Genomic DNA, 24,654 nt, shown 5'->3' on the forward strand with positions numbered 1-24,654 from the left:
TAGTGCAATACAACTAAAAATAATAACTTGATGGCTCACATGTGGCTTTTATCCACAGCCCTGAGTACAGGGGGTGCCACTAAATTCCCATGAGAGCTCTAGAAAGGACTGCACCCTTAAGACATAGGATTGTGCCTCCCAAGGGCACAATACTTCCTGGAATTTCAAGGTGTACAGATGGAGCACACTCACTGATACAAAACTCCCAGGGTGCTGCATGTGAATCCAGCCAGCTTTACTAGAAGCTGGAGGAAGGGCGTGGCCACTGCATTTTCTCCATCCCTTCATCTTTGCAGTAGTTTGTGCCCCCAGAGATGTTGAGCCAGGAAGCAGTCCGTCCTCTGTATGGGAGTGTGGGGATGGTGACTGCAGGAAGGGGTCAGCCTCTGTGCACCATTTGGCCCATGGCACAATGCTTTAAAATCAAATTCATACTTTGTAATTGCCGTAACTCATACACCACTCTGGATGTCATCTGATTTAATTTGCTCTTTATTTAACCAATCCAAGTGTGAACTAAAACTAAAGCAATGGCAGGTATGAAATTACTCCAAATCCAAAACCACCCCAATATTACCAAGTTACTTCATAAATATTTAATAGAATATTGCATAATATTTGAATATTTAGTAGAATTTATCAGGTTTAAATTTTATAAAGCAACTCTATTTTCCATCTGTTTATGTAAAAATGCACCTTTACTATTGAATTGAGTATATTTTTGGGAAAGGAAAATATTTCTTCACTAATGTGATATAAGAACAAATGCTAAGACTTTCTGAATACTAATCAGTCACATACAGTAGATTGTATACAAGAGTGGCAAGGGGACAGATTAAGAGCTGTAGTTCAGACCAATCAGATTTATTCCAATGGCTTTCTTGCCAAAGTAACAGTACCAATTTCTAGCCCTTTATAAAGTCTTTTCTCTCAAAGTAATTCCATGTCACTGAAGACTAACAAGGTACATTGTGATACTGCCCTATTGCTAGGTCTGAAATATTCCTTCTCCCCCTCCAAGCACACATCTGAAATTTCACTTGCTAAAAACCATCACCATCATTTCAAGAACAATTAATTAATTTTCCTCCAGAAACTGATACAATCAGGGTTCACTGAGTTTTTTAAAGCATCCCTGTGAACATTCAAAACTGCAATCTGGTAAGTGATTTCAGCTGTCACTGCTTTTCACATCACTTCCTCCATTTAAGCAGGGGCATAATAAGCCAGGATGGTACACTGCTCATCACCTTATAGGATGTAGATTGCTCTTAAACAGTTTGGCATCACTTATTATCCCTACCCTGAGGATTCACAGAGTGAAGAAACTGGATTTGACATGAAACCATATGCTAACTGATTTCAAAGCAAGTCTCTGAAGACTCAGGGCTCTACAGGAATACTGCAACTTAAGACTCTTCCCCCCTTTTTCTTGGCAGAAAGTATGTAACAATGTTCCAAATTTAGCTGCTGGAGGTTTTTTTCCTCTTCTATTTTTCTTTCTTTTTTCTTTTCTTTGTGTGTGAAGGAGGGAGAGGAGGGGTTTTCCATTAGTGAAAAGATGTTTTGGGGTTTGGTGCAGACCATTTAAAGTATCTGAACATGACAGTATTGTAGTGCAGGCTCTGACCCTAACCACCACAACGCTTTGTGATTAAATAAAGAGCTCAGTGATGGTGAACACAGGTTCCAGTGCCACATTCCTTGTATATTCAAAACTGCCACTTAAATGCATGGAATATTTAGACAAACAAGAAATGCCAGTGTGGGCCCTGGGAATATTTTAATGTAAGTACAGAAAGTGAATACAATAAGGAAACCTCTCTTTCACTTGAACATGTACCTCCATGCACAAAATTAGATGCAGTAAATAGTGTCCTGGTTATACAGTAAAGAACAATCTACAGAGCAACTACATGCCACAGGTACTCAAATTCAAATGAAACAATATACAGTTAAATTGCATCATGTAAACTATAAACCCACAAGAGCGATTCAAGAGTCATAAGTAGCAGCAGCCCCACCACTACAGATATTTCCTCCTATGGGTTTCCCAGTGTGTTCTAGCTTTCTTTAGATTACAAGTTCTTGTATTTCAGTGTTTTGTACAGTGCAAGCAGATTGTTGGTAATAAATGGATGGCTTAGCATATACATAGGAACAATAATGTCCTAAATGCTTTTCTAATTAATAGCAGAGATCAAGTGTTCCACAGGAGTGAACACCCAGGGGTGCCGAGCTCACGAGCCCACAGTAACAACATTCCAGCTCAGTGGAGATACACAGCCTTCGCTAATGTGTCTATTTCTGCAAGCAGAAGATAAGTTTTGACAACATCACATCAATAAAGCAGACAATAAAAGATATTGAGGTGTGTCAGCTGATATTGAATTGGAAACAAGAAAATGAAATATTCAACGCAGAATTTTAGTGTGTATATGACTTGAGGCCTCTATTTCATTAGGACCAGGCTTCATTGTCTATTTCACTGTCCACACGCCTCACCTCCATTACTAACAAACAAATAACCATTTAAAATGTTTTCATTTTACCTCAGTGTTTCTGGAAACAAACAAAAACATTAAAAAGGGATCTTGATTTATGCTTCTGTCTCCAAAACACACATGTAACAACTGGAGATAATTTGGGCCATGATAAGAGGTAGAGTCACAATGAGACCACAGCTGAGGGAGATGCTGTCAGTGAAGACTAAAGCAATGGTTTGGATGGGGAAAAAAAGAAGAGAAAGACATGGGGCAGAAATAAAACTTTCAGGAAAAAATACAAAACTTTATTTATCTCATTCAAAACTTTTCATAGAAAAGATACAGCATTTTTAAACCAGTCTGAAGGGCTAAATTTCACTGACATTTACCTTTTACATTTACACATTGTAATATCCAGTCAATTTTGTTTTTTCAGTTTCTTTCTTTCTACCCCCATAAAACATACTGTAAATCACGGCAGCAAGAAGTTCATTAGATCCCCACTCCTACACCCTCCCTGGAGGTCTCCCAGGAAGGGAAAGTCCTTTGACAAGGTGCTGACATCATATTCAGAGCTAAAATGCAAACAACATCCAGAGCAATTTGCATGTATTTACACAAACTCTGCCAATTTTCTGGTGTACAATGCATCCAAATACTCCATATTTGATATACATGCACATATACATGTAAATACAGAGACGTAAAAGATTGCATCAATATAGAGTTGGATAAACACTCATTCTGTGCAAGTTAGAAGGATTCCAGGGTATATTACTTCACCTTTAATTGTTGTTCTATGAAGCTAGTATATTAGAAATTCTTGGGTTACAAATCTTCTGAAGAATGGAATTGGCAATCCTAAAAATTTTTTTTGAGAGAATTCTGGAATCATACATGAGGTAATAACTGACACAAATCCAAAAGGTCCTTTTTAGGGTCCGAGTGTACAAGACTCATGAAAAGGGGTGGATGAGCATTAATCAATGGAGAATACTGCTTTCAAGGAACAAATCTCACAGGAAGGTAACCCTTTCTCCGTAGGTATCATCACATATATCTGCACTTGACAGCTACAGAGCAACACGGAGGACTCTGAAACAAGGAACTTATGCTCCATAACTAGATGTGCCCATACAACAGTTGAAAACAGTCGACTTTCAGTGTGATTTGTGCTCGTAAATCCCTTAAAATATTGCACAGTGTTAACAAAACAGTCAGCAAAACATCTGGCTCACTACAATGAAGATTCATAGGCAGACAGCACATTTCAGTTGTCCCCATTAAACATTAGATACAATAAGCTAAATTAGCACGAAGAGCCAAGCTTCCAGAGCTTTCTTTAGCTTTGGCTATGTTCTGGTCAGTTAGATTCCCCCTTGTTCCTAAATAAAAAGGGAATCCAGGGTCAGACCAAGTGAAAAGTCAAAGCAGAATGTTCATCACTAGGAAGATACTGTTTTATGTTGCATTACAGACACTTTATTTATACTGTTTATTATTATTTATCTATTACATAAATAATATTTTGTGTACTATGCTCTTTAAAGACATAGAATAAGCCAGGTCTCTGACCCATAATGCTTTAAGTCCAAACAGATAAAATACAAAAGAGTGGGACAAATCATACAACATAGCTTATACAGAAGGCAGACTCTTTAATATACCAGCGCTACTTTAATTTTGTATTTTAACTGTGTAAAATACTGATTAGTGACAACAGTAGGAGAGCAATAATGTAACCCCAGGCCTTTAACAAACAAATGACAGGATTTGTCGGTGATAAGGTTAAAACTCTGCCCTCAACGTTCTCCACTGACAGCATTCTCTGAATTGTAGATGATAATATAAGCCAGACCTGGTGACTGATTAGCTAAAAGATGATACTTGGGAAGAACTAATTATTTGGGTGCGAATAGTAATTCACTAGCTTCTACTGAGAAGGAAAAAAAAGCCAGTTCCATATTAAGAATGTCACAACAGTTAAACAACTCAGGAAAGACTCTTCATATATCTGTCAGGAAAACCGTGCTGCCAGAATCTTTTAAACAAAAAATGTGTGTAGTCAAACCTCCACTCCTCCACCGCCCCCCCCCCACCAAAAAAACCCCAAATTGGATAAATTCATGGAGGATAGGGTCTATCAATGGTTATAAGCCAAGATGGTCAGGGACACAACCCATGCTCTGGATGCCCCTAACTTCTGACGGTCAGAAGGGGATGGATCACTCAATAATTACCCTGTTCTGTTCATTACCTGTGAAGCATCTGGCACTGACCACTGTCAGAAGACAGTGTTCTGGGCTAGATGGACCACTGGTTGACCCAATATGGGTGTTCTTATGTAAAATGTTGTGCACATTTTACTTCTTCAAAAATGTCTGGGGAATTCTTCTGATGAAAAACAAACAAACAAAAACAACACTTTTTGTTTCTGTTCCCCGCATCATCCTTTTTGAATGGCAAAAGGGAAACCAGGAAAAACAAACATTTTGTAAATTTTCTAAAAGGAAAATCAGTCTGTTTTAAAAAATGTTGAAAGTAAAACATTTTTGAAGTTTTTGAAAATGTACAGGGAACTCAGCAATAATCTTTGATATTGTATGTAGGTTTTTATATGGAAGGCTTTCAGTTTGTCAATCTCTCAATAAACCTCCTAAACTAGAGACTGCATTGTGATTAGTTTACCTATCAAAGAACATCAGAAAGACAAACTTGCAACTAGCTTGCTTCTCAGTGCAGTTAGCATCTCTCTTTTGGCAACGTTTCTAAAGATGTTAAAGGCAATCAAGCGCAAAGCTGGATTTAGGTTATGCAGGAACCTGAACAAAACAAGCTGTGTGAGGCCCCAGCCACACCTCAGAAACCACCTACCACATCTGGCATCAGCAGATGGTATTTGATTTGGGTGAGGTTGCTGGTCATTCCGGGAGAATGAAGGGCTGGGACCCCACGTTCTGTTTTCAAGTTTGAGGTACCCTGTACAAACATAATTGCCTGAAATGTTTATTAATGTACCTGTTACAAACAAAATTAACCTATTAAGGAGAAGAGAAGAATAATTTGAAAGCTAGTGGGAACATATAGCCTTTGGATTGCAACAGAAGCTACTATTCAAAAGTACACAGCTGGTGGGCAAGGTTATACATGTGTGCTGAAAAGGGTTGCTGTCAGCATGGGGGCCCTATGGCCACACACTTGCCACGTGTCTAGGGCTAGCCCTGATCAATCAGAAGTGCAGGGATCCAGCTGCTTGAATTCACACAAGACAGCAAACCTCCTTCATTTCAAGTTGTATGCCCTTTCCTGCAGGCAGCTAGGAGGACTTTAGAAATCAAACTCTTTGAGAGCTGAGCCATGTTAAGATTGAGAGAGTCCACTTAGAAGGAAATGTCCAAGTTCTAAGCCACGTACATGGCAAATCTCATGGGCAGTTTGGTTGAATGCTGGTATCATATAATACCTGTTCTCTATTCTGCCTTCCTCAGCAGTCTCCTTAAAATCCTCTTATTTGTCACGTATGAGAGATAATATCCAATATGTTTTTCTCCATGAACATATCATGCTGCAGTCAGTAGCCTTGTACTTGGTGATGTTTCATGCTACATTATATCACCTCAAGTAATAAACTCATTTTCTTAACAACTGTCCACGTTGCATCATGTTAAGTGCAATGATTGGTGCATTTTTCTTATTTTGTCCAGTCTATAAAAGCATTTTACCACTAGATATTCAAGAAGAGAGTAAGAATAGGTGGAGTCATTGGATTCATTCACCTTACTAACATTAGGAACAAGCCAACCACTACAGATGGGCAGAATAAACCTGTGCATAAAGCCTCATCTGAAAGAAGAGAAATTTCTAACACTGCACTCGCTCTGTCCCCTGTGCTGCAACAGCAGTGCAATTTGGTTGGGTCTACAGAAAAAGATATGTATTAGAAATATTTTTCATTAAAAACAAAATCACAACTAGGATATCCATTTACTAAAAATACATATTATTTGTCCTCCTCACTATTTTACCCCCTTTCAGCCAACCAACTGAGGACAACACAACATGCACCATTCTCACTGAAAAGTGACTGCCTAGATGCCTTCAGCCATTCACAGCCCCATTAGTGAAAGTCCGAGAAGGAGTCTGAAATCTAGGTCTCACAGTAAGACAGTTTATTAGTCACCAATGGAACCAATTCAGAACATATGATTTTATTTAAAACTGACTTGGACTGCATCTAGAAAATGCCACATCTGATCTTTCTAATCTGAGAATGATTTCCTCGAACACTATAGAATTTTCAGTTCTGCAGAATATTGAATTTGGGGGGAAAAAGGTTTTCACAAAGGTATCTTTTGCATATTCACTCAATTTCTTTCCACACATCTTAAAAGCATAAGCTACATATTCATTCCTGACTATTCCCACTCATGAGTTAGCTGGAGGAGCACTCACTTGTTCAACACATTACAGTATCTCACAGCAATCTGAAAATTAGGTTATTAATCTTTTAAAGAAACCCAGCCCCAGTGAAGTCATGAATAATGACTATTCTTTTTGAGCATTTCTGCATTGGTAGACACTAATGGCTTTCTTCGCTCAGCCTCAGATTACAGAGAACAGTGATTAGCTACTCCTTACAAATGTAATTAACTGATTAAGAAAAAGGGCAGAGAATATCAAAGCTCTTGGGGCATACAGCCTTTGGATTGCAACAGCAGCTACAATTCAACAGGTTAAGAAGATAAAACACTGCATTCACACAACATGTCAGCTGTCTCTCCTCTCATTGTGAAGCTGACTCAACCCACAATAAAGAACAACCTTTTACAAAAGGTTGAAGAAGGTTCGATTTGTTTTACTTTGTGAAAACACTAAAAAACTGTTAGGAATACAGCAGCATGTGTTCAGTGAGGCACAGCCTTCTCAAACTTCCTTAAGAACTTCTAAGCAACAAGCTTAGTGTGCTATTCTCTTTAGCCTCATCAGAGTCACTCACAGCTGGGTCTACTATTAATTATTCCAGCCAGTTCTCATCATGTGAGCTTCAAAGAGCAAGCCCTCTCCAGTCAGTGCTGCAAAGCTCTTGAAGCTTCTAACTTTGTCTATTCTCCAACCATTTAGAAGGTTTAAGGAACACTGTCTGAAAATGCCTTCCATACTCTCGATCCTTTTGTAACTAACCATGTCTTTTGTTTCAGCTCCAGATTGAATATTGGGCCCAGGATATGTAAAAGATCGACTAAAGGTCCATGATGAAGACCCTGGTTGACAACTTCACTCCTCTGACATAACGGAACTTTCTACAATAAGGTAAAATTCATCTGTAAAAGAGATGGACCTTTCTCAAGGACTGGTTGAGACTATGGCATTAGGAATTAAGAACCATCACAAACCTAACCACTCAAGCGCAAGGTTAATTGCTTTGAGCTTGTCTTCTCTAACAAAGTCATAGCAACATGTGTGTATGTAATTTAAAAAAATTCCAAAACAAAACACTCCGCTGCTGATCCACTTCTGCCCCTGGGGAGGGGATGAGAGAAAAAATGAGACACATGTTAGTAATGTTGCTCAATGTGCTACTGAATGCTACTCAGATACTAGTGTAATGAGCAGGGTATAAGAAACGGCACAGAATAGAATTTACTGCAAACATGCCTTCCATGTAAACTGCCTATTATCTTTATTGATCGATTCTGGAAATCCAAAAGTTAGAGTTTTATTCCTTTAGAAACTTAACGGTAAATTTTAAAAAAATAGACTGAGAAAAAAGGGAGAAGGAATGAACATGCAGCAAGCACAAACTGAAACACAGCATTCAGAGAAATTCGGAGTTTCAATTTGCAGAGTTTCTGACACATCCCATTGGGGGATGGATTAGTGTCATTGTGAAAGGGCCAGGATGTGGCCTGTCCTTCATGCAAAATCTGAGGATCTGTGATGAATGGCAACAACACCAGCTATGGATCTTGAAAGATCCATAAAGGGGTTTACCGCTGATTTACCATGATCCGCTCTGCCTGAGAACACAGCCAGCTTGATGGTAGTGCTATCCATCCACTCAAATTTACATCAACCTCTCCTCAAATTCATATGCCTGAAATGGGTAAAATATGCAGAGCAGAAGTTAATGCTTCTGTGAGCAGCAGGAAATCCCACTGAATTTTCTACTGAATTTACCAAACTATTTAAGGAACACTGTCTGAAAATGCCTTTCATCTTTTCAATGCAAATCCAAAGAATCCCAAATACATACTGTTTGTACAGAGGGATTCTGTAGACTCAGAGGAAGAAATATGTTGCATATTCACCACACTCCTTCCTTTTCACTACCACCTTCCCTGTGCTTTTGTCCCCAGATAGTTTCAACCAAATTTTGCAAAACTATTTAAGATCCCAAACTGAACGTATGTATGGACTTAAATATTATAAACAAAAATATTTCTAAACAAATTCAAATATCTGAAAATTCGATTCCCCCCTTATCTATCTGCCATCACTTAAGGGTTTGGTGTATCTCCTTCAATAGAGGAGCACATCACTAATACTAAAGTAGCACAAGGAATGACATGAACGCAATTCTCTGCCCTGTGCTACAGTCAGCAATGTCATTATCTGTTGTGAGACACAGACTAAACATTGAGCCCCAAATCCTGCCCAGTACTTAAACACATGCTTAACCTGATGCATGAGAGTAGTCCCAGAGTTGTGAAATCAGCTGCACAACTCATGCTTAAACATAAGCATGAGCTTAAGCAATTTGCAGAATTTAGGCGCAAATTCAGTTCTTAGCAGGTAAAAACCCTTTCAGTTATCTTTAAAATACACAAAGGAAAAAGCCTGTTGTAAGTCAAGACATTTTATAATTCTTTGAGAATCTACAATATTACAAAGTGTCAAAACAGTATTTAATCTGTTTGCAAACTTAAGTCTCCATGGAACCAACAGTCTAAGGGATCTTATCTAGAATTACCAATTGCATACAGATAATTTATTATACAATGCTATTCCATTAACATAGAAAAAAAATCTCCACTACCTAGCTACTATATTTTTAGTCTTTGCTTGAAAGCAAAATATACTGGGCCAAATTCTGCCCCTGTTTACACCTATTCACCTCCAATGAGGACAGAGTATGGTCCAGTATCATCATATTATCTGAATTAAAGTTTGCAAGTCTAATGTTCTGTATGGACTACTGAAGCATCTTTTGCCAAAACAACTACTCTGGTTTTAGATGACATAAACAAAACCTACTTCGTCTTATAAAACAATGTGATATATACCATACCTTAACCATGTGATGTGTCCATTAAGGAAGCATTCCTCTGCTACTACCCATTGTCTATTGGTCCATCATGAACTTGGATTCAGAGCCATTCCAAATTGCTCTGATCCCAGCAAGACTGTTTCTAAACTCACTACTTCTACAGATGTAATCTAACAGTGAATATCCTAAGCAAAACAAACATCATAAATATCAGAGATTTTGCTTCGGCAACAAAGTGAATGTAATGACAGAAACACGAAGAAGGTAAAACATCACAGGGTTGACACAGAGCTCAGTCAGCAGTCTAGCAATAATTTAAAAGTTTCTGGTTAGACACTTTACAGATGCAAGTTCCTTCTGCTAATACAGCGGTACTCAACTGCATGCGGCCCAGTTAGCACACAGCTGTGGCCCAGCTGTGTGCTTAAAGGCTGCTGGGCCTGTGGAGTCAAAGGGGCAGGCTGCTGCACAACCTGGTGCAGTGGGGTACAGAGCCCTGGCTGCCTTGCCACCCTGCCCGGTGTGGCAGGGTCTGGAGTCCCAGCCCCCCATGCCCAGGGCCCTGGCTGCCCTGTCCCACATGACGGAGTACGGGGTCGGGGCTGCCGGGCCGCCCAGCCGCAGGCAGCGGGGTCTGGACTCAGGGCTGCCCTGCCTTGTTGCCCAGCCCCACGCTGCAGGGTCTGGGCTCAAGGCTACCCAGCAGAGTCCAGGCTTGGGGCTGCCACGTGGCACAGTCAGGGGGGTTGGGGCTGCCACGTGGTGGGAGTAGCAGGGTAGGGGCTGCCCTGCAGCCCCAAGCATGGGGTATGCTCCTGGCCCCACTCTGTGGAGAGATCTGTGGGCAGACCGGGGCATTGGGCATAGGGGTCTGTAGGAGGGTTTGAGGGGGGCGTTGTGATTCTCAAACTGCGGCCCAGGTAACACATTGTGGGTAGGGTTGCCAACTTCTTAATCGCACAAAACCAAACACCCTTGCCCTGCCCGTCCCTTCCCCAAAGCCCCACCCCTGCCCCGCTCCTTCTCTAAGGCCCCGCCCCGCACTCACTCCATCCTCCCTTCCTCCATTGCTCACTGTTTCCTACCCTCACTCACTTTCACTGGGCCAGAGCAGGGGATTGCGGTATGGGAGGGGGTGAGAGCTCTGGATTGGGGCCATAAATGAGGGGTTCAGGGTGCAGGAGGGGGCTATGGGCTAGGGCAGGGGGTTGGTGTGTGGGAGGGGTTGCAGAGTCCAGGCTCCAGGAGGGCGTTTGGGTGTGGGAGGGGGCTCAGGGCTGGGGCAGCGAGTTGGGGTGTGGGCTCTGGGAGGGAGTTAGGGTGCATGAGGGGATTCCAACCTGGGGCCAAGCGTTGGGGTGCAGGCTCCAGCTGGGTGGAGCTTACCTCAGGCAGCTCCTGGTTGGCAGCGCAACGGGGCTAAGGCAGGCTCCCTGCCTGCCCTGGTTCCACGCAGCTCTCGGAAGCAGCTGCCATGTCCGACCTGGCCCCTAGGCGCAGGGACATCCAGGCAGCTCCATGCCCGCAGGCTCCACCCCCGCATCTCCCAATGGCTGCGGGGAGCCAATGGGAGCTGCAAAGGCAGCACTCAGGGCGGGGGCAGCACATGGAGCTCCCTTCATCACCCCTGTGCCTAGGAGCCGGACATGCCAGCCACTTCTGGGAGCCACGGGGAGCCAGAGAGCCTGCCTTAGTCCCGCTGGACTGCCGACCAGACTTTTAATGGCCCGGTCAGTGGTGCTGACCAGAGCCACCAGGGTCCCTTTACAACCAAGCATTCCAGTCGAAAACTGGAAGCCTGGCAACTCTAATTGTGGGCCGCTAACGACAAATAGGTTGAGAACCACTGTGCTAGTAAAAGCCTTCAGACTTTACTGAAACTGGCTTTGTGGACATGTGCTAGAAATTCATCAGGGATGCACTCTTTAAAAAGTGAAAACAACAAAGAGGGAACTAGAATAAGAGAGATGAAACCTAATTTACAAGCTCTACCTCGGAAATATGTTCTATGCATAACATTGCAATGAAGAGACAAATGTAGGTTATTTAATTTTGATAACTTGATGGCATTATGCAGGATAATTTGAGTTCTACCAAGTACAACAGGGCTTGAAAAATTCAATCACAATTTTTGGATGAATGTAAAGACCAAACAAGAGGGGAAGAAATATAATTTTTTGTAGATTTTAATCTATCCTTCTTCCACTTATCCCATCATTGTGCAAACATCTGCTAGCTTTGTCTGACCCAGGAGATACTAAGGTCCATCTGCTTACCATCTTCTTTGATGAAATCCATCCACCACTTCCTTGGCTTTGCTCAGGGTCTCTTTCCTACCACATTCCCCCACCACGCTATCTTCACCAGGTCTCCTTCATTCATCCTTTGTGTGTGTCCAAACCAGCAAAGTTGCACATCCTGAACTTTGTCATCCATATCAAGGACTTTGACTTCCACCCTAATACTTTCATTTTGAAGTCTGTCTCTTCATGTAACTCCTCTTACAGCACTAAGACATCTCAACTCACATACCTGCAGGGTTGAACCTATTGGTCTTTTTTATCACCCATGCGTCTACACCAGAGAGCACTGCATGCCATTCAGAAAAAAGAACAGGCCTTATGGTTGTAAATAAAACCTTCTAAATATGAACTGACTAAACTGAGGCAATGATGTCTTCCTCAGTCTTCAGAGAGCCAGCTCTAGCGTCCATAGCTTTAACAAAAGCAGCAGGGTAAAACAAACAAAATAGGTCAGCAGTCAAACTCCCCTTCTGAACCCTGTGGGCAGCACTGAAACTGTCTAGAATCATGTCATTTTCATATCATGGTTTTAGAACAGAGGTGGGCAAACTATGGCCCGCAGGCCACATCCAGCCTGCGGGACAGTCCCACCCGGCCCTTGAGCTCCCAGCCAGGGAGGCTAGCCCCAGCTCCTGCAGCCTCAGCTCGCCGTGCCGCCAGCACTCTGGGCAGCGTGGCGGGCTCCGGCCAGGCAGTGTGGCTCACGGGAGGATTTACTAGTGAACACAGGGTGCCCTGGCACGGGACCCCCCAACAACAGGGGAACCCAGGGCCTGCCACTCAGGCAGCTCAGCACCAGCACACCCCCCTCAAGGGACGGAGAGGGGGGCTGCACTGCAGGGGCAGGGGAGAGCAGGGAGGGAGGCTCATCTGCAGCCTCAGGGGAGCAGGCGGGACGTGCGGGTGGCGGGAGCGCGGCAAATGCGGGTGGAGGACTCAGGAGGAGCACCAGACAGCCATGCAGCCAGCCAGAGAAAAGTGGCACTTTGAACAGGAAACTGCCGCTTCTCTCCGGTGGAGCAGCTGCCTCTGCTCCTCTTGAGTTCTCCGCCCATGTTCGCAAGGCCGCATTCCAAAAGGGGCTTTGGGCGCGGGGGGAGGTGTTGAATAGGAGGTGGAGTCCCAGGGGGGCAGTTAGGGGACAAGGAGCGGGGGGGTTGAATAGGCGTGAAAGTCCCGGGGGACTCTCAGGGGCTGGGGGTGTGGACAGGGGTCAGGGTAGTCAGGAGGCAGGGAGGGTTGGATAGGGGGTGGGGTCCCAAGGGGGTGGTTAGGGGAGGGAGGTCCTGGGAGGGGGAGGTCCCGGGAGGGGGCGGTCAGGGGACAAGGAACAGGGAGGGTTGGATGGGTTGGGGATTCTGAGGGGGGCATTCAGATGGCGGGAAGTGGGAGGGGGTGGATAGCGGGCAGGGGCCAGGCTGTTTGGTGAGGCACAGCCTTCTCTACCTGGCCCTCCATACAATTTCGGAACCCCAATGTGGTCCTAACACCAAAAAGTTTGCCCACCCCTGTTTTAGAAGGCTATTAGCATCAGCAAAGGCAAACACTGGAAACCGACATGCAAGGCCTTGAAGTCTACTACCCCTCTGCAAAGGAGCAACAGTACTGTGGCAAAAATTGGCGCACTATGACCCTTTCATGTATGGCACTGGGCCTTCGCTATTCAGACTGTTGGCACTCAACTTTTCCTGGTGGGATCCCTTTTCATACTTACCTAGGGCTTGTATGTTAGGAGATGTCTACCCTTACTGGGGATCGATGCTGCAGCGATCGATGCACCACGGGTTGATTTAGCGGATCTAGTGAAAACCCTCTAAATCGACGGGAGATTGCACTCCCATTGACTCTGGTACTCCACTGGAACAAGAAGAGTAAGGGAAGTCAACGGGAGAGTGTCTCCCATCAACGCAGCGCAGTAAGTTGACCTAAGCTACATCGACTCCAGCTACGCTATTCACATAGCTGGAGTTGCATAACCTAGGTCAACTTACCCCCATAGAGCAGATAAGGCCTTAGTCTGCTAACTAGCAGGCATCTATTAAATTGTGCAAGTTCTGAAGTATAAGAAAAGCTAATGACATTTAAGTCCATATAACCCCAATATTTGAGACAACACAAATGTAGATTCCAGTATCCACACACTGAGAATGCGAGTTTCTCTATCCACAGCTGAACTCGAGTACTTTGTATGACCTGTTTCTTCCACTTACATAGAATATGTTCACAGAGAAATGAAATCTCATATTTTAGCATCCTTTAAAGTAAGACTAATTGATTTGCAAACTTTCTGGTAGTCTGTGCGAGGTTGTGACGAATGGGTAGTGAAAAGTGGTGACAATTAAGTCTGCTAGACTTAATTCACAATTCCAGCTGCCAGTGTCACATTACTGTGAAATTCATTCACTGCACTAAGTTAACGCTTGGAGTAGTCATCTGAAGTTTGCACAAACTCACCCTTGTCAACCATTTGCAGTTAACGTTTGTTAAACGTCTGATAAAGCACTAAAACTAATTACCTTCTTTATTTAGAAACACGGCTTGAGAACAGACTGTTATGCCTATGCTAATTTTCTTCCAATTTAATGGGATAGTTCTGTCCATTATCCCATTAGCTACGCGCTGCTAAAAGACTATAATGAGCACCACAAAGCCAAACAACTAATTGAAGTCATTACAAACTCCCAAAACAACATCAATTATTTCTGCACTTGATTGCTGCAAAATGATCTCTTTTAAACACACACATATATCACACATTTGGTCTGATCTCTGAACGGCTGCAGAATAACCAAAAATAAGGAGATCTGGTTCCGGTTTTCTCCTCACCAAAATTGTCTCTCATTCTGTATATTTGCCAACATTCCTGATAACAAATACACAGTCTGACTCATTTCCTCACAGTGAAAACATTCATGTTGATCCTTTAAACAAGACAGCAGTAGTACAGACTTCCAGAGCATTCTGGTGTGAGAAGACATTGATATTCACGTATTGCCAAGGTAAATTTCAACCTTTTAACTCCAGATGTTTATACTGGCAAAGTCACAGCATTACAGAGGTAGTTACTAATTCAGATTTTATTTAGAAAGGCTGAAGTTGATTTTTTTCTCCTCATTTTGATTAAATGCTGCAGCACTAATGTTTTTAATAAAATGTTTAGCTGTTCTGTAGTTTCTCCCTAGATTTTCTTGAAATCCTTCCCAAACGACAAAAAAACCATAATAAAAACTAAGAAGCTATAGAGTATCACAGTAAAAGATGGGCTAATGCTGTCAAAAGATCAACCTTCAGCCATGTAGCATAAAATTATTAAAACAGCAGAGCAGGAGTTAATTTTCTATTTCATAATTTTTATGTAGGACATTTTCATATGGAACTTAAGCTCTACTGACACTTTAAATACCAGCATTCATATTCCTTATATAGCTCAAATTCTCTAAAATGTAACTTCAGACAGAAAGGCAAGAGCTCTTATAGCTTAATTAATTTTGGTCTGTGCACCCTTTCCTCCATGTAAAAAAAGTTTCACCTTTTTCATTAAAAACAAAAATACTTTGAAAAAATAGTAAAATGAAGAATAAAAGTTTGAGTAAATGTATCAAACCTTATGGCAGCACAGTCTCTATCGAACAATACATGAAGAGTGCTACGATAAGATCAGAAGAAAATAAATTTGTTTTCTGAGCTATAATGCTGCTGCTAGAAAATTCTGATACAAGAGCTCTGTGTAGATAAAGGGCACATTGCAAGTTCAGCATAATTACAGCCAATTCTGTTCCCTGCTAAACAAGTGTATATATAGTTCAGCCAGTTGAAGCGCATGTGCTCGCTCTCTTTTTCCAAAACAAAAACAAACAAAAAAAATCCTGTTTGGCATATTGCTCTAGGCTTCCTACAATGAAAGCAATGCCAGTATTCAAACAGCACTGAAACACTTCAGGTGTCAACTCCTTAATAAGGAAATGGTGCCAGATGCCAGCTCCCTTTCGTATCAATTTCTTGATCTACTTGTTTCCATTTGTCTTGTTTTGGAATGCTGTTCAATTCTCAAGTTAAAACAATGCTTCTGCACCGTCACTGAAACCAAGGTCAAAGTGTGGCACCAGCAGCAAACATACTATAGTTACAGTTAAGTGCGGTGATTAAAGGGCACAGCTGTACTACAGCTGTGACCTAAAATTCCACTGTCATAACACAGCAAGGAACCCATTCACTAACTAAGCAAATTAACTTTTTCCACACATTTTGCTGCATCTTTTAGTGTTAACCATGTTTACAAATCAAAAACAAAACATTTTCTTAAGAGTTTAGGTAGAGTTTTTTGTTTTAGTTTTTAAGTCAAACTCTTTTCAATTCTGTTTAGTAAAAGAAAATATTTATATGGAGACAGACTTTAATATGGCTGTAATTGAATATTACGTGACTGGAAAATAATTATATTGGTATAGGTAAACAACATGCGTTCAACTAACTGATCAAAAAGAAGAGCAGCTTCCCTAACTGTTCAAAGAGTCCCAGAACATCATTTATCAATACAGCTTCTTTGAAGCACTTCAGGTGCACAACAGCTATATCGCTTGTTCAGGACAAAAACAATTTCACATAAAAATGGTGAATTTATGGAGAACCATTTGACCCTCCTCTTCAGCCATCATAAAGAAAAACAGAATACCACTCCTGGTTTCCTGGTCAGTTTCTACAGCTTTAATTGAAAAAGTAAACAATCCTTATACCAACACTTCTATACACTCAGCTGTTCAAGAAATCCATGATGTATATACACATCTGATAAACATCTGACCACTTCAGTTTACAATAATTCTGCTAGCACACACTAATGAAGGAAAATTACAACATATTCATTGTGAAAATATCAAATCCACGGTCAGTGAGTATGCCATTATCACATCAACGTGTTGTTCTCACTTTTACCTCAATGATCTTGTCATGAATTTGCAGGCCTTCTGTCTTGTCAGCAGGTCCATCTTCCAAGATTTTTGACACATAAATTCCTTCAGGTGAAGAATCCTCCTGATTGTTCTGTACCGGGCAATATAGAAGTTGCAAAATAAAAGACAGCCATATTAGTACAACAAAGGAGACAGTGGTATATTCAGCCATGCAAAATGCAAATTCATCTGAAAAATTGAGCTCTCTTTTTTTATCTAGCGATTTAGCTACTTGGGATTTTTAACTTAAGAGAGAATAGGCGTTAATCAAAATGACAGCATTAATAAACGATTCTAGCATTTTTGACAAGGTAATCTATGAGGTTAGTTTAGTCTACAGAAAAGACAAGGTGCAATAATAATCAGATCCTAGATAAAATATTTAAAGTGAATCTCATACTTCTAGCAGATGTGACTAATGTATTTAAAGAAGATCATGTATTAAAGAAAAAAGGAGGAAGCACAGGTGTTAGTAAGAAAAGTCATTCTTTAACACTGCTGTTTGCATATATTTTTCCTTAGAAAATAAAGCAACACTATTTAGTAACATATAGTAGTGATGGGATTCTACTGAAGTTGGTTAACCTCATAAATCCTATTTACATGGGAGACTGAGAACTCGCTCAACTGTGAAATCTGTAAAGATATGCTAAGGAGAACCTTTTTCAAGTTGATCTTTACACATTTCCAAATGAAACTCACTTAAGTTCATATTTACAGCTAAGAAGTTATTTACCACATTTGGAATAATACAATAGACAGCTCTGATTACATTAAAGTTATTTTTTTTAAACATATGGTGTAGTGCCAGTCCAACTCTGCATGCCAAACTTCCAACATTTGACTTAAAATAAGTTTTAATAAATTACTGATTTATATAATGAAGTTAAAGAGGCACAGTCAATTTAGAAATCACTTTTCTATTTGAGCTTATTTATTTAATAGGGCTGTCAATTAATCTCAGTTAACTCGCGCGATTAACTCAAAAAATTAATCGCGATTAATCGCAGTTTTAATCACTGTTAAACAATAGAATACCAATTGAAATTTATGAAAGGCATTTTGAATGTTTTTCTACATTTTCATATATACTGTATTCTGTGTTGTAATTGAAATCAAAGTGTACATTATTTTTATTACAAATACTTGCACTGTAAAAATGATAAACAAAAGAAATAGTATTTTTCAATTCACCTCATACCAGTACTGTAGTGCAATCTCTTTGTCATGAAAGTGCAACTTACAAATGTAGATTGTTTTTTGTTACATAATTGCACTCAAAAACAAAACAATGTAAGACTTCAGAGCCTACAAGTCCACTCAGTCCTACTTCTTGTTCAGCCAATCACAAAGACAAACAAGTTTGTTTACATTTACAGGGGATAATGCTGCCCTCTTCTTATTTACAAGGTCACCAGAAAGTGTGAACAGGCATTTGCATGGCACTTTTGTAGCCGACAATGCAAGGTAATTACGTGCCAGCTATGCTAAACATTCATATGCTCCTTCATGCCTCAGCCACCATTCCAGAGGACATGCTTCCATGCTGATGATTCTTGTTAAAAAAATAATGCATTAATTAAATTTGTGACTGAACTCCTTGGGGGAGAATTTTGTCCCCTGCTCTGTTTTACCGACATTATGCCATATATTTCATGTTATAGCAGTCTCGGATGATGACCCAGCACATGTTGTTTGTTTTAAGAACACTTTCACTGCAGATCTGACAAAACACAAAGAAGATACCAATGTGACATTTCTAAAAATAGCTACAGCACTCGACCCAAGGATTAAGAATCTGAAGTGCCTTCCAAAATCTGAGAGGGATGAGGTGTGGAGCATGCTTTCAGAAGTCTTAAAAGAGCAAAACTCCTATGCGGAAACTACAGAACCGAACCACCAAAAAAGAAAATCAACCTTCTGCTGGTGGCATCTGACTCACATAATGAAAATGAACATGCATCGGTCCGCACTACTTTGGATTGTTATCGAGCAGAATCCATCATCAGTATGGAAGCATGTCCTCTGGAATGGTGGTTGAAGCATGAAGTAACATACAGTAACTCCTCACTTAATGTTGTAGTTATGTTCCTGAAAAATGCCACTTTAAGCGAAACGATGTTAAGCAAATCCAATTTCCCCATAAGAATTAATGTAAATGGGGGGGGGGGGTGGTTAGGTTCCAGGAAAAAAAAATGGCCAGACAAAAGACTATATTATACACACACACACACAGTGTATCAGTTTTAAACAAACAATTTAATACTGTACACAGCAATGATGATTGTGGAGCTTGGTTGAGGTGGTGAAGTCAGAGGGTGAAAGAGGGTGAAAGAGGATATTTCCTAGGGAATGCCCTACTGCTAAATGATGAACTAGCACTGGGCTGAGTCATCAAGGGTTAACACATTGTTGTTAATGTAGCCTCTAGAAGGCAGCACAAATGGAGGGAGGGGAAACAGCATGGCAGAGAGAGACAGAGACACTCACCCTGTATGTGAGAGAAAGAGATGCGTATTGGCCCTTTAAGTACGCTGATGCCACTCTAAATACATTGGCTTTTTAAGTAGATTAGCAAATTGAGCCAGCAGCTGCTGCCAGCAAGCTCCCTTCATCCTGAGCCCTGTGGTATTGTTGTCCCCGTGGAGATAAGGTACAGAAGTGGGGGGCAGGAGCGGGGGGAGGGGGACATCCTGACATTCGCACCCCTCTTCTCCCCACCTCTGCACAGCAAGCAGGAGGCTCCCAGGAGTAGCTCCAAGGCAGAGGGCAGGAGCAGCACATGGGAGTCGGGGGAGGGACAGCTGAACTGCCCGGCAATTGATAGCCAGCTGGGTGGCTGCCGCACAGGGAACTTAGGGGGGCAGGGAGCTGATGGGGGGCTGCTGGTCCACCCAGGTTCCAAGCCCCCACCAGGTAGCTCCGACGGGCTGCTCTTCCTGCAAGCAGTGGACAAAGCAGGCGGCTGCCAAACAACATTATAAAGGAGCTCTGCACAACTTTAAATGAGGATGTTCCCTAATTGATCAGCAACGTAACAACAAAACTATATTAACTGGTATGACTTTAAGTGAGGAGTTATTGTATGAATCTTTAGCCATCTGGCACGTAAATATCTTGCAACGCCGGCTACAACAGTGCCATGAGAATGCCTGTTCTCACTTTCATGTGACATTGTTAACAAGATGCGGGCAGCATTATCTCCTGCAAATGTAAGCAAACTTCTTGTCTGAACGATGGGCTGAACAAGAAATAGAACTGAGTGGACTTGCAGGCTCTAAGATTTTATATTGTTTTAATTTTGAATGCAGTTTTTTTGTACATAATTTGTAAGTTCAACTTTCATGATAAAGAGATTGCGCTATAGTACTTGTATTAGGTGAACTGAAAAATATTATTTCTTTTGTTTTTTTACAGTGCAAATATTTGTAATCAAAAATAAAAAGTGAGCACTGTACACTTTGTATTCTGTGTTGTAACTGAAAACAATATATTTGAAAACATCCAAAATATTTAAATAAATGGTATTCTATTATTGTTTAACAGTGCGATTAATCGCACTACTAAAAGAATAATTGCAATAAATTTTTTTAATCACTTGACAGCCCTATTATTTAATGTTACAAACAACAACAAAAATATCTATGTCTGAAAGAGACTATTTTCCCAGTTTGTTTTATTGTGTACATTTTACAGCACTTTGTATGTTGTCAGTTAGGCCCTGACCGACGGGACTATTCATGTATATAAGAGTTTGCAGGATTGGGTCCTTTGTGTGGGTCTTTCTCACAGCAAAATCACAATCAAGATTCCACCCCACTGTGCTAGGTACTGTACAAATATACAGTAACTGTCCTGAAGAGCTTGCCTTCTGACTAGATTTCAAGTTGACAATATTGCTCTAAATTAAGTGCTGGTAAATCAACAACTGCTGCCTACCCCCTCAATTTTTCATGCCTCACATCCTAAAAAGAGATCCAAAAATGAACAGGTTCAAAAGTGTTCTAAGGTAAACAAATAGATTTCTACTGAGTGTCCACATCAGATATGAGAAATATAACTTTTCTTAGACTACAAGGGATTACATTGTGATACTTTTACTCATATAAAATTACACCTTACTCAGTGAGGGGCCCCATTGACTTTTTATAAAGTAAGGTACTACCTGATGAGAGTAAGGCCATGTCTACACTACCCGCCGCATTGGCGGGTAGTGATCAATCTATCGGGGATCGATTTATCTCATCTAGTGTAGACGCGATAATTCGATCCCCGATCACTCTGCCGTTGACTCCAGAACTCCACCACAGCGAGAGGCGGATGCGGAGTCGACGGGGGAGCAGCCACCGTTGATCCCGCACTGCAAGGACGTGAAGTAACTGATTCTAAGTCGATCTAAGATACGTCGACTTCAGCTACACTATTCTCATAGCTGAAGTTACATATCTTAGATCGATCCCCCCCGCACTGTAGACCAGGCCTAAGGGGATTAATCTGGTCCAGCCTAGATAGACAATATAGATACGTGACATACAGCATCCTTTGGCAGTCTTTGCCACCTGAATTCAGCATTCATGGGGCGAGAGTTTGTGCTTCGGTTCTAAGTGGGGCAGCACAGAACTCGCAGTCCAAGATGGCAGGAGGGGGCTAAAATGGCTTCAAGCTACCTTTATGCCCTCCCAATCCTGGGCTGCTCTCAGGCTGGCTGGACACACACCCTTCCCCCAGGCATAATTTAGCCAGCCCTGGGAACCTAAGTTACCACAGCCTCCTTGGGCTGCACAAGAGCTTCAGGGCTGCCCAGAAACCCAGTCTCTGACACACTCCTGTTGCGCCCAGTATATCCCTATGGCTGCTTGTGATGGGGTCCATGGAGGACAGCCTGAGCTTGTCTCCACAGTGCTGGCAACCAAAGAATTCTCCACCACCAGAACCAGAAGCCCGCAGTCTCAGAAGTCCAGAGCAGGAGTGAAGATCTCACTTATAGAGTCTTATTAGGATATCACATCATCTTCTCCTTTAAAAAAACATACAACATAGCCCTCTGAAATAACTTCCTTCCTGCTAAGATAAATCATAACGAGGTTGTTATGGGTTTGGTTTTGTTTTTTTAGGTGAGGGGAGGAAGAAAAAAAAAAGTGAAAAAACTTTCAAATGTTTTATGAAACACAACACACATAAAATGTAAGTATATTTATCCCTCAGACACAGAAAGTCACGTTATCCAAAAAGAAAAGCTTGCAATTCTGTAAGTAGAACATAGTTTTGTCCTCAAAAATCTGTTGCTTATGGGACCAATCAGCTGTTTCACTGTTTCACTTCATTAAACCAAGTTTCATGCAATGCACATTTTCCTTGAATAACCTGAAAAAAACGATTTCTTGCACTTTGAGATGAGCACAGACTCTTTCTATCTGGTTACTCAACAAGTCTTGACAGAATGTTTACATTTGTATATTAGATAATTGTATTAGTTCAGTGTTTCCCAACCTTTTCCAGTCTTAAGGCACACTTACTTCAATAAAAGATTTCTGTGGCGCACCACAGCCCCACGTGAAAATCATTATAACAAAACTTACTTTTCATTGGAAATTTGAGCTAGCCTTAATATGCAGAATCACTTAATCCTTGCAGGAAATGTTGACAGTGCAACTCAGAGCTCTTGCTCCACTGGTCTCATATGCTCTCTTTGCTTGTTTTTGATGCAATTCAAGCTTGAAAAAACTTAACTTGCACAGGTACGTTGCTGAAAATGGCAACAAAATGGAGATTACCATGTATTTGTCTGCCAACGTCAACCAGAATGAGTCCACAGGCATACTGTCAAAATTTAATTTTAAGAGTGGTCAATCCTTAATTCATCAAGTTGCTCTTGAGTCATTATTATAAGATTCTTAGCACTTTTCATTGCAGAGGAAATTCAAGGATCCCAGGCCCAGCTGAAATCTTCTGTTTAGGTTGAAGGAAAATATAGGCTGAATTTTTCTTCCAGACTTTTCAAATGCTCAGAAAAGGCATTGACCAAAATACTGCTAGTGGGATCTGACGTGCTTTCCAGGGTGAACATTTCTATTGTGCCTTTTGCTACTTTTTCCACATCGGAGGGCCAACTTAGATCTAAACTCATGCAGTTTATCCATGCAGGAGACAAGATTCTCATTTCTACCTTGCATTTGCTGTTCAGTTCATTGAGGTGGTGGAATATATCAGCCAAGTAGGCAAGTTTTGCACCCCATGCCACATCAACGATTAGGTCCATGTGTGTGGATTCCTCCAAAGCTAATTTTTAACTCCTCTCTGAGCTCATACAAACATGAGAGAACTTTTCCATGGAAAAGCCAGTGTATTTCTATGTGAAAAAGTAAATTCTGGTGTTCTGCTCCCATTTCCTCACACGACAACAAGAAAAGGCAACGTTTTAAGGACTGTGATTTTATTAAGTTCACTATCTTTTCTCCTCCATCTAACACTGAGGAAAGTTTTTCTGGCAGTTTTTTGGCCACGGCAGCTTCACGGTGCAGGAAACAGTTGGTCACCAGCACATCTAGGTTTTGTTCTCTGACCTTGCTTACAAACCTCTTCTCTTTTCGAATCATGGAGGCAGTTCCGTCTGTGCAAACACTAAGACAATTTTTCCAGTGCAATTCTCCCTCCTCAAGGCAGGTCACTGTCACCCTGAAGATTTTCTCTCCAGTCGTGTGACCTGGCAGTTGTCTGAAAAATAAAAAATTTTCTTTTATACTATCTCCATCAGCATACCTGATCATTAGCCAAGAGTTCAGTGTGATTACTGATATCTGTTGAGTCAGCAAGCTGCAATGCAAATTGTCCGCTTGATTTGATTTTTTCTCAGAGCACAGTCTCAATGTCAGCTGAGATCATCAACGTGGAGACTTATCGTATTATTTGAAAGGGGAACTTTTGCGATTTCATTGACTGCATTTGCACCTAATATTACTCTCACCATTTCTTTGCATGCTTGTAAAATTAGTGTTTCTGCAACTGTATAACGGCTTTTTCACCTTCGCTACAAGCGAAGTAGCTTGCTTCCAGTGGTTTATCAGAAACTGCTACAGTCTTTCATTATTTGCACTTGTTTTTCAGTTTGATCCTTCAAACGCTCAAAAAAATATTTTCCCTTGTTGACAAGGGACGGATGTTTGCTTGTAAGGTGTCACTACTTGGCATGACTGCATGGCTTGAGAGTTTCTCCCCACACACAAGACACTGTCAAAGAGAGAAGATGGTTCACCTGTAAACGAAAATCCAAATTGCAAATAACTCTCACTGTAGCATTGGCTCACCACTTCGACTTTTTTTTGTTCATGTTCAGCTTCGTGTAGAGGCACTAGATTCTCTTTTCTTCAAATATTTGTCCATTTTCAAGTATTCAAATCAAAATTCAGCACTGTTACTTAACGGTTGATAAGAAAACACAGCTACTATGTAATACCACGCAAACTGCACGGCAAGGTCATTTGAGCATAGCATGAGTAATGTCTGTCTCACATGCGTACATCCGAAGAGCAACAGCACAAAATGCAATTTGGTTATGACATAAATTAATGAGACATTTTTTTCTCCGCACAAGTGACTTTCCAAAATTCTGTGGCACACCCGTTCGTGCTATGGCACACTGGTTGGGAAAC

At 41.3% G+C, this 24,654-nt stretch overlaps 1 protein-coding gene across 4 annotated transcripts in view; it reads right to left on the reverse strand.

The window, feature by feature from the left end:
- Positions 1-24,654, reverse strand: part of PDZRN4 (PDZ domain containing ring finger 4) — a 383,951-nt gene that overhangs the window by 349,874 nt on the left and 9,423 nt on the right. For all 4 annotated transcript variants that reach the window (XM_037888151.2, XM_043549191.1, XM_043549211.1 and 1 more), the window contains exon 3: positions 16,989-17,096. In XM_037888151.2, the coding sequence (XP_037744079.1) occupies positions 16,989-17,096 (108 nt within the window). The remainder of the gene's footprint in view (positions 1-16,988; positions 17,097-24,654) is intronic.

Source organism: Chelonia mydas, chromosome 1 (assembly GCF_015237465.2).
Source record: "Chelonia mydas isolate rCheMyd1 chromosome 1, rCheMyd1.pri.v2, whole genome shotgun sequence".
In the NCBI taxonomy this organism is placed as follows: Eukaryota; Metazoa; Chordata; order Testudines; family Cheloniidae; genus Chelonia; species Chelonia mydas.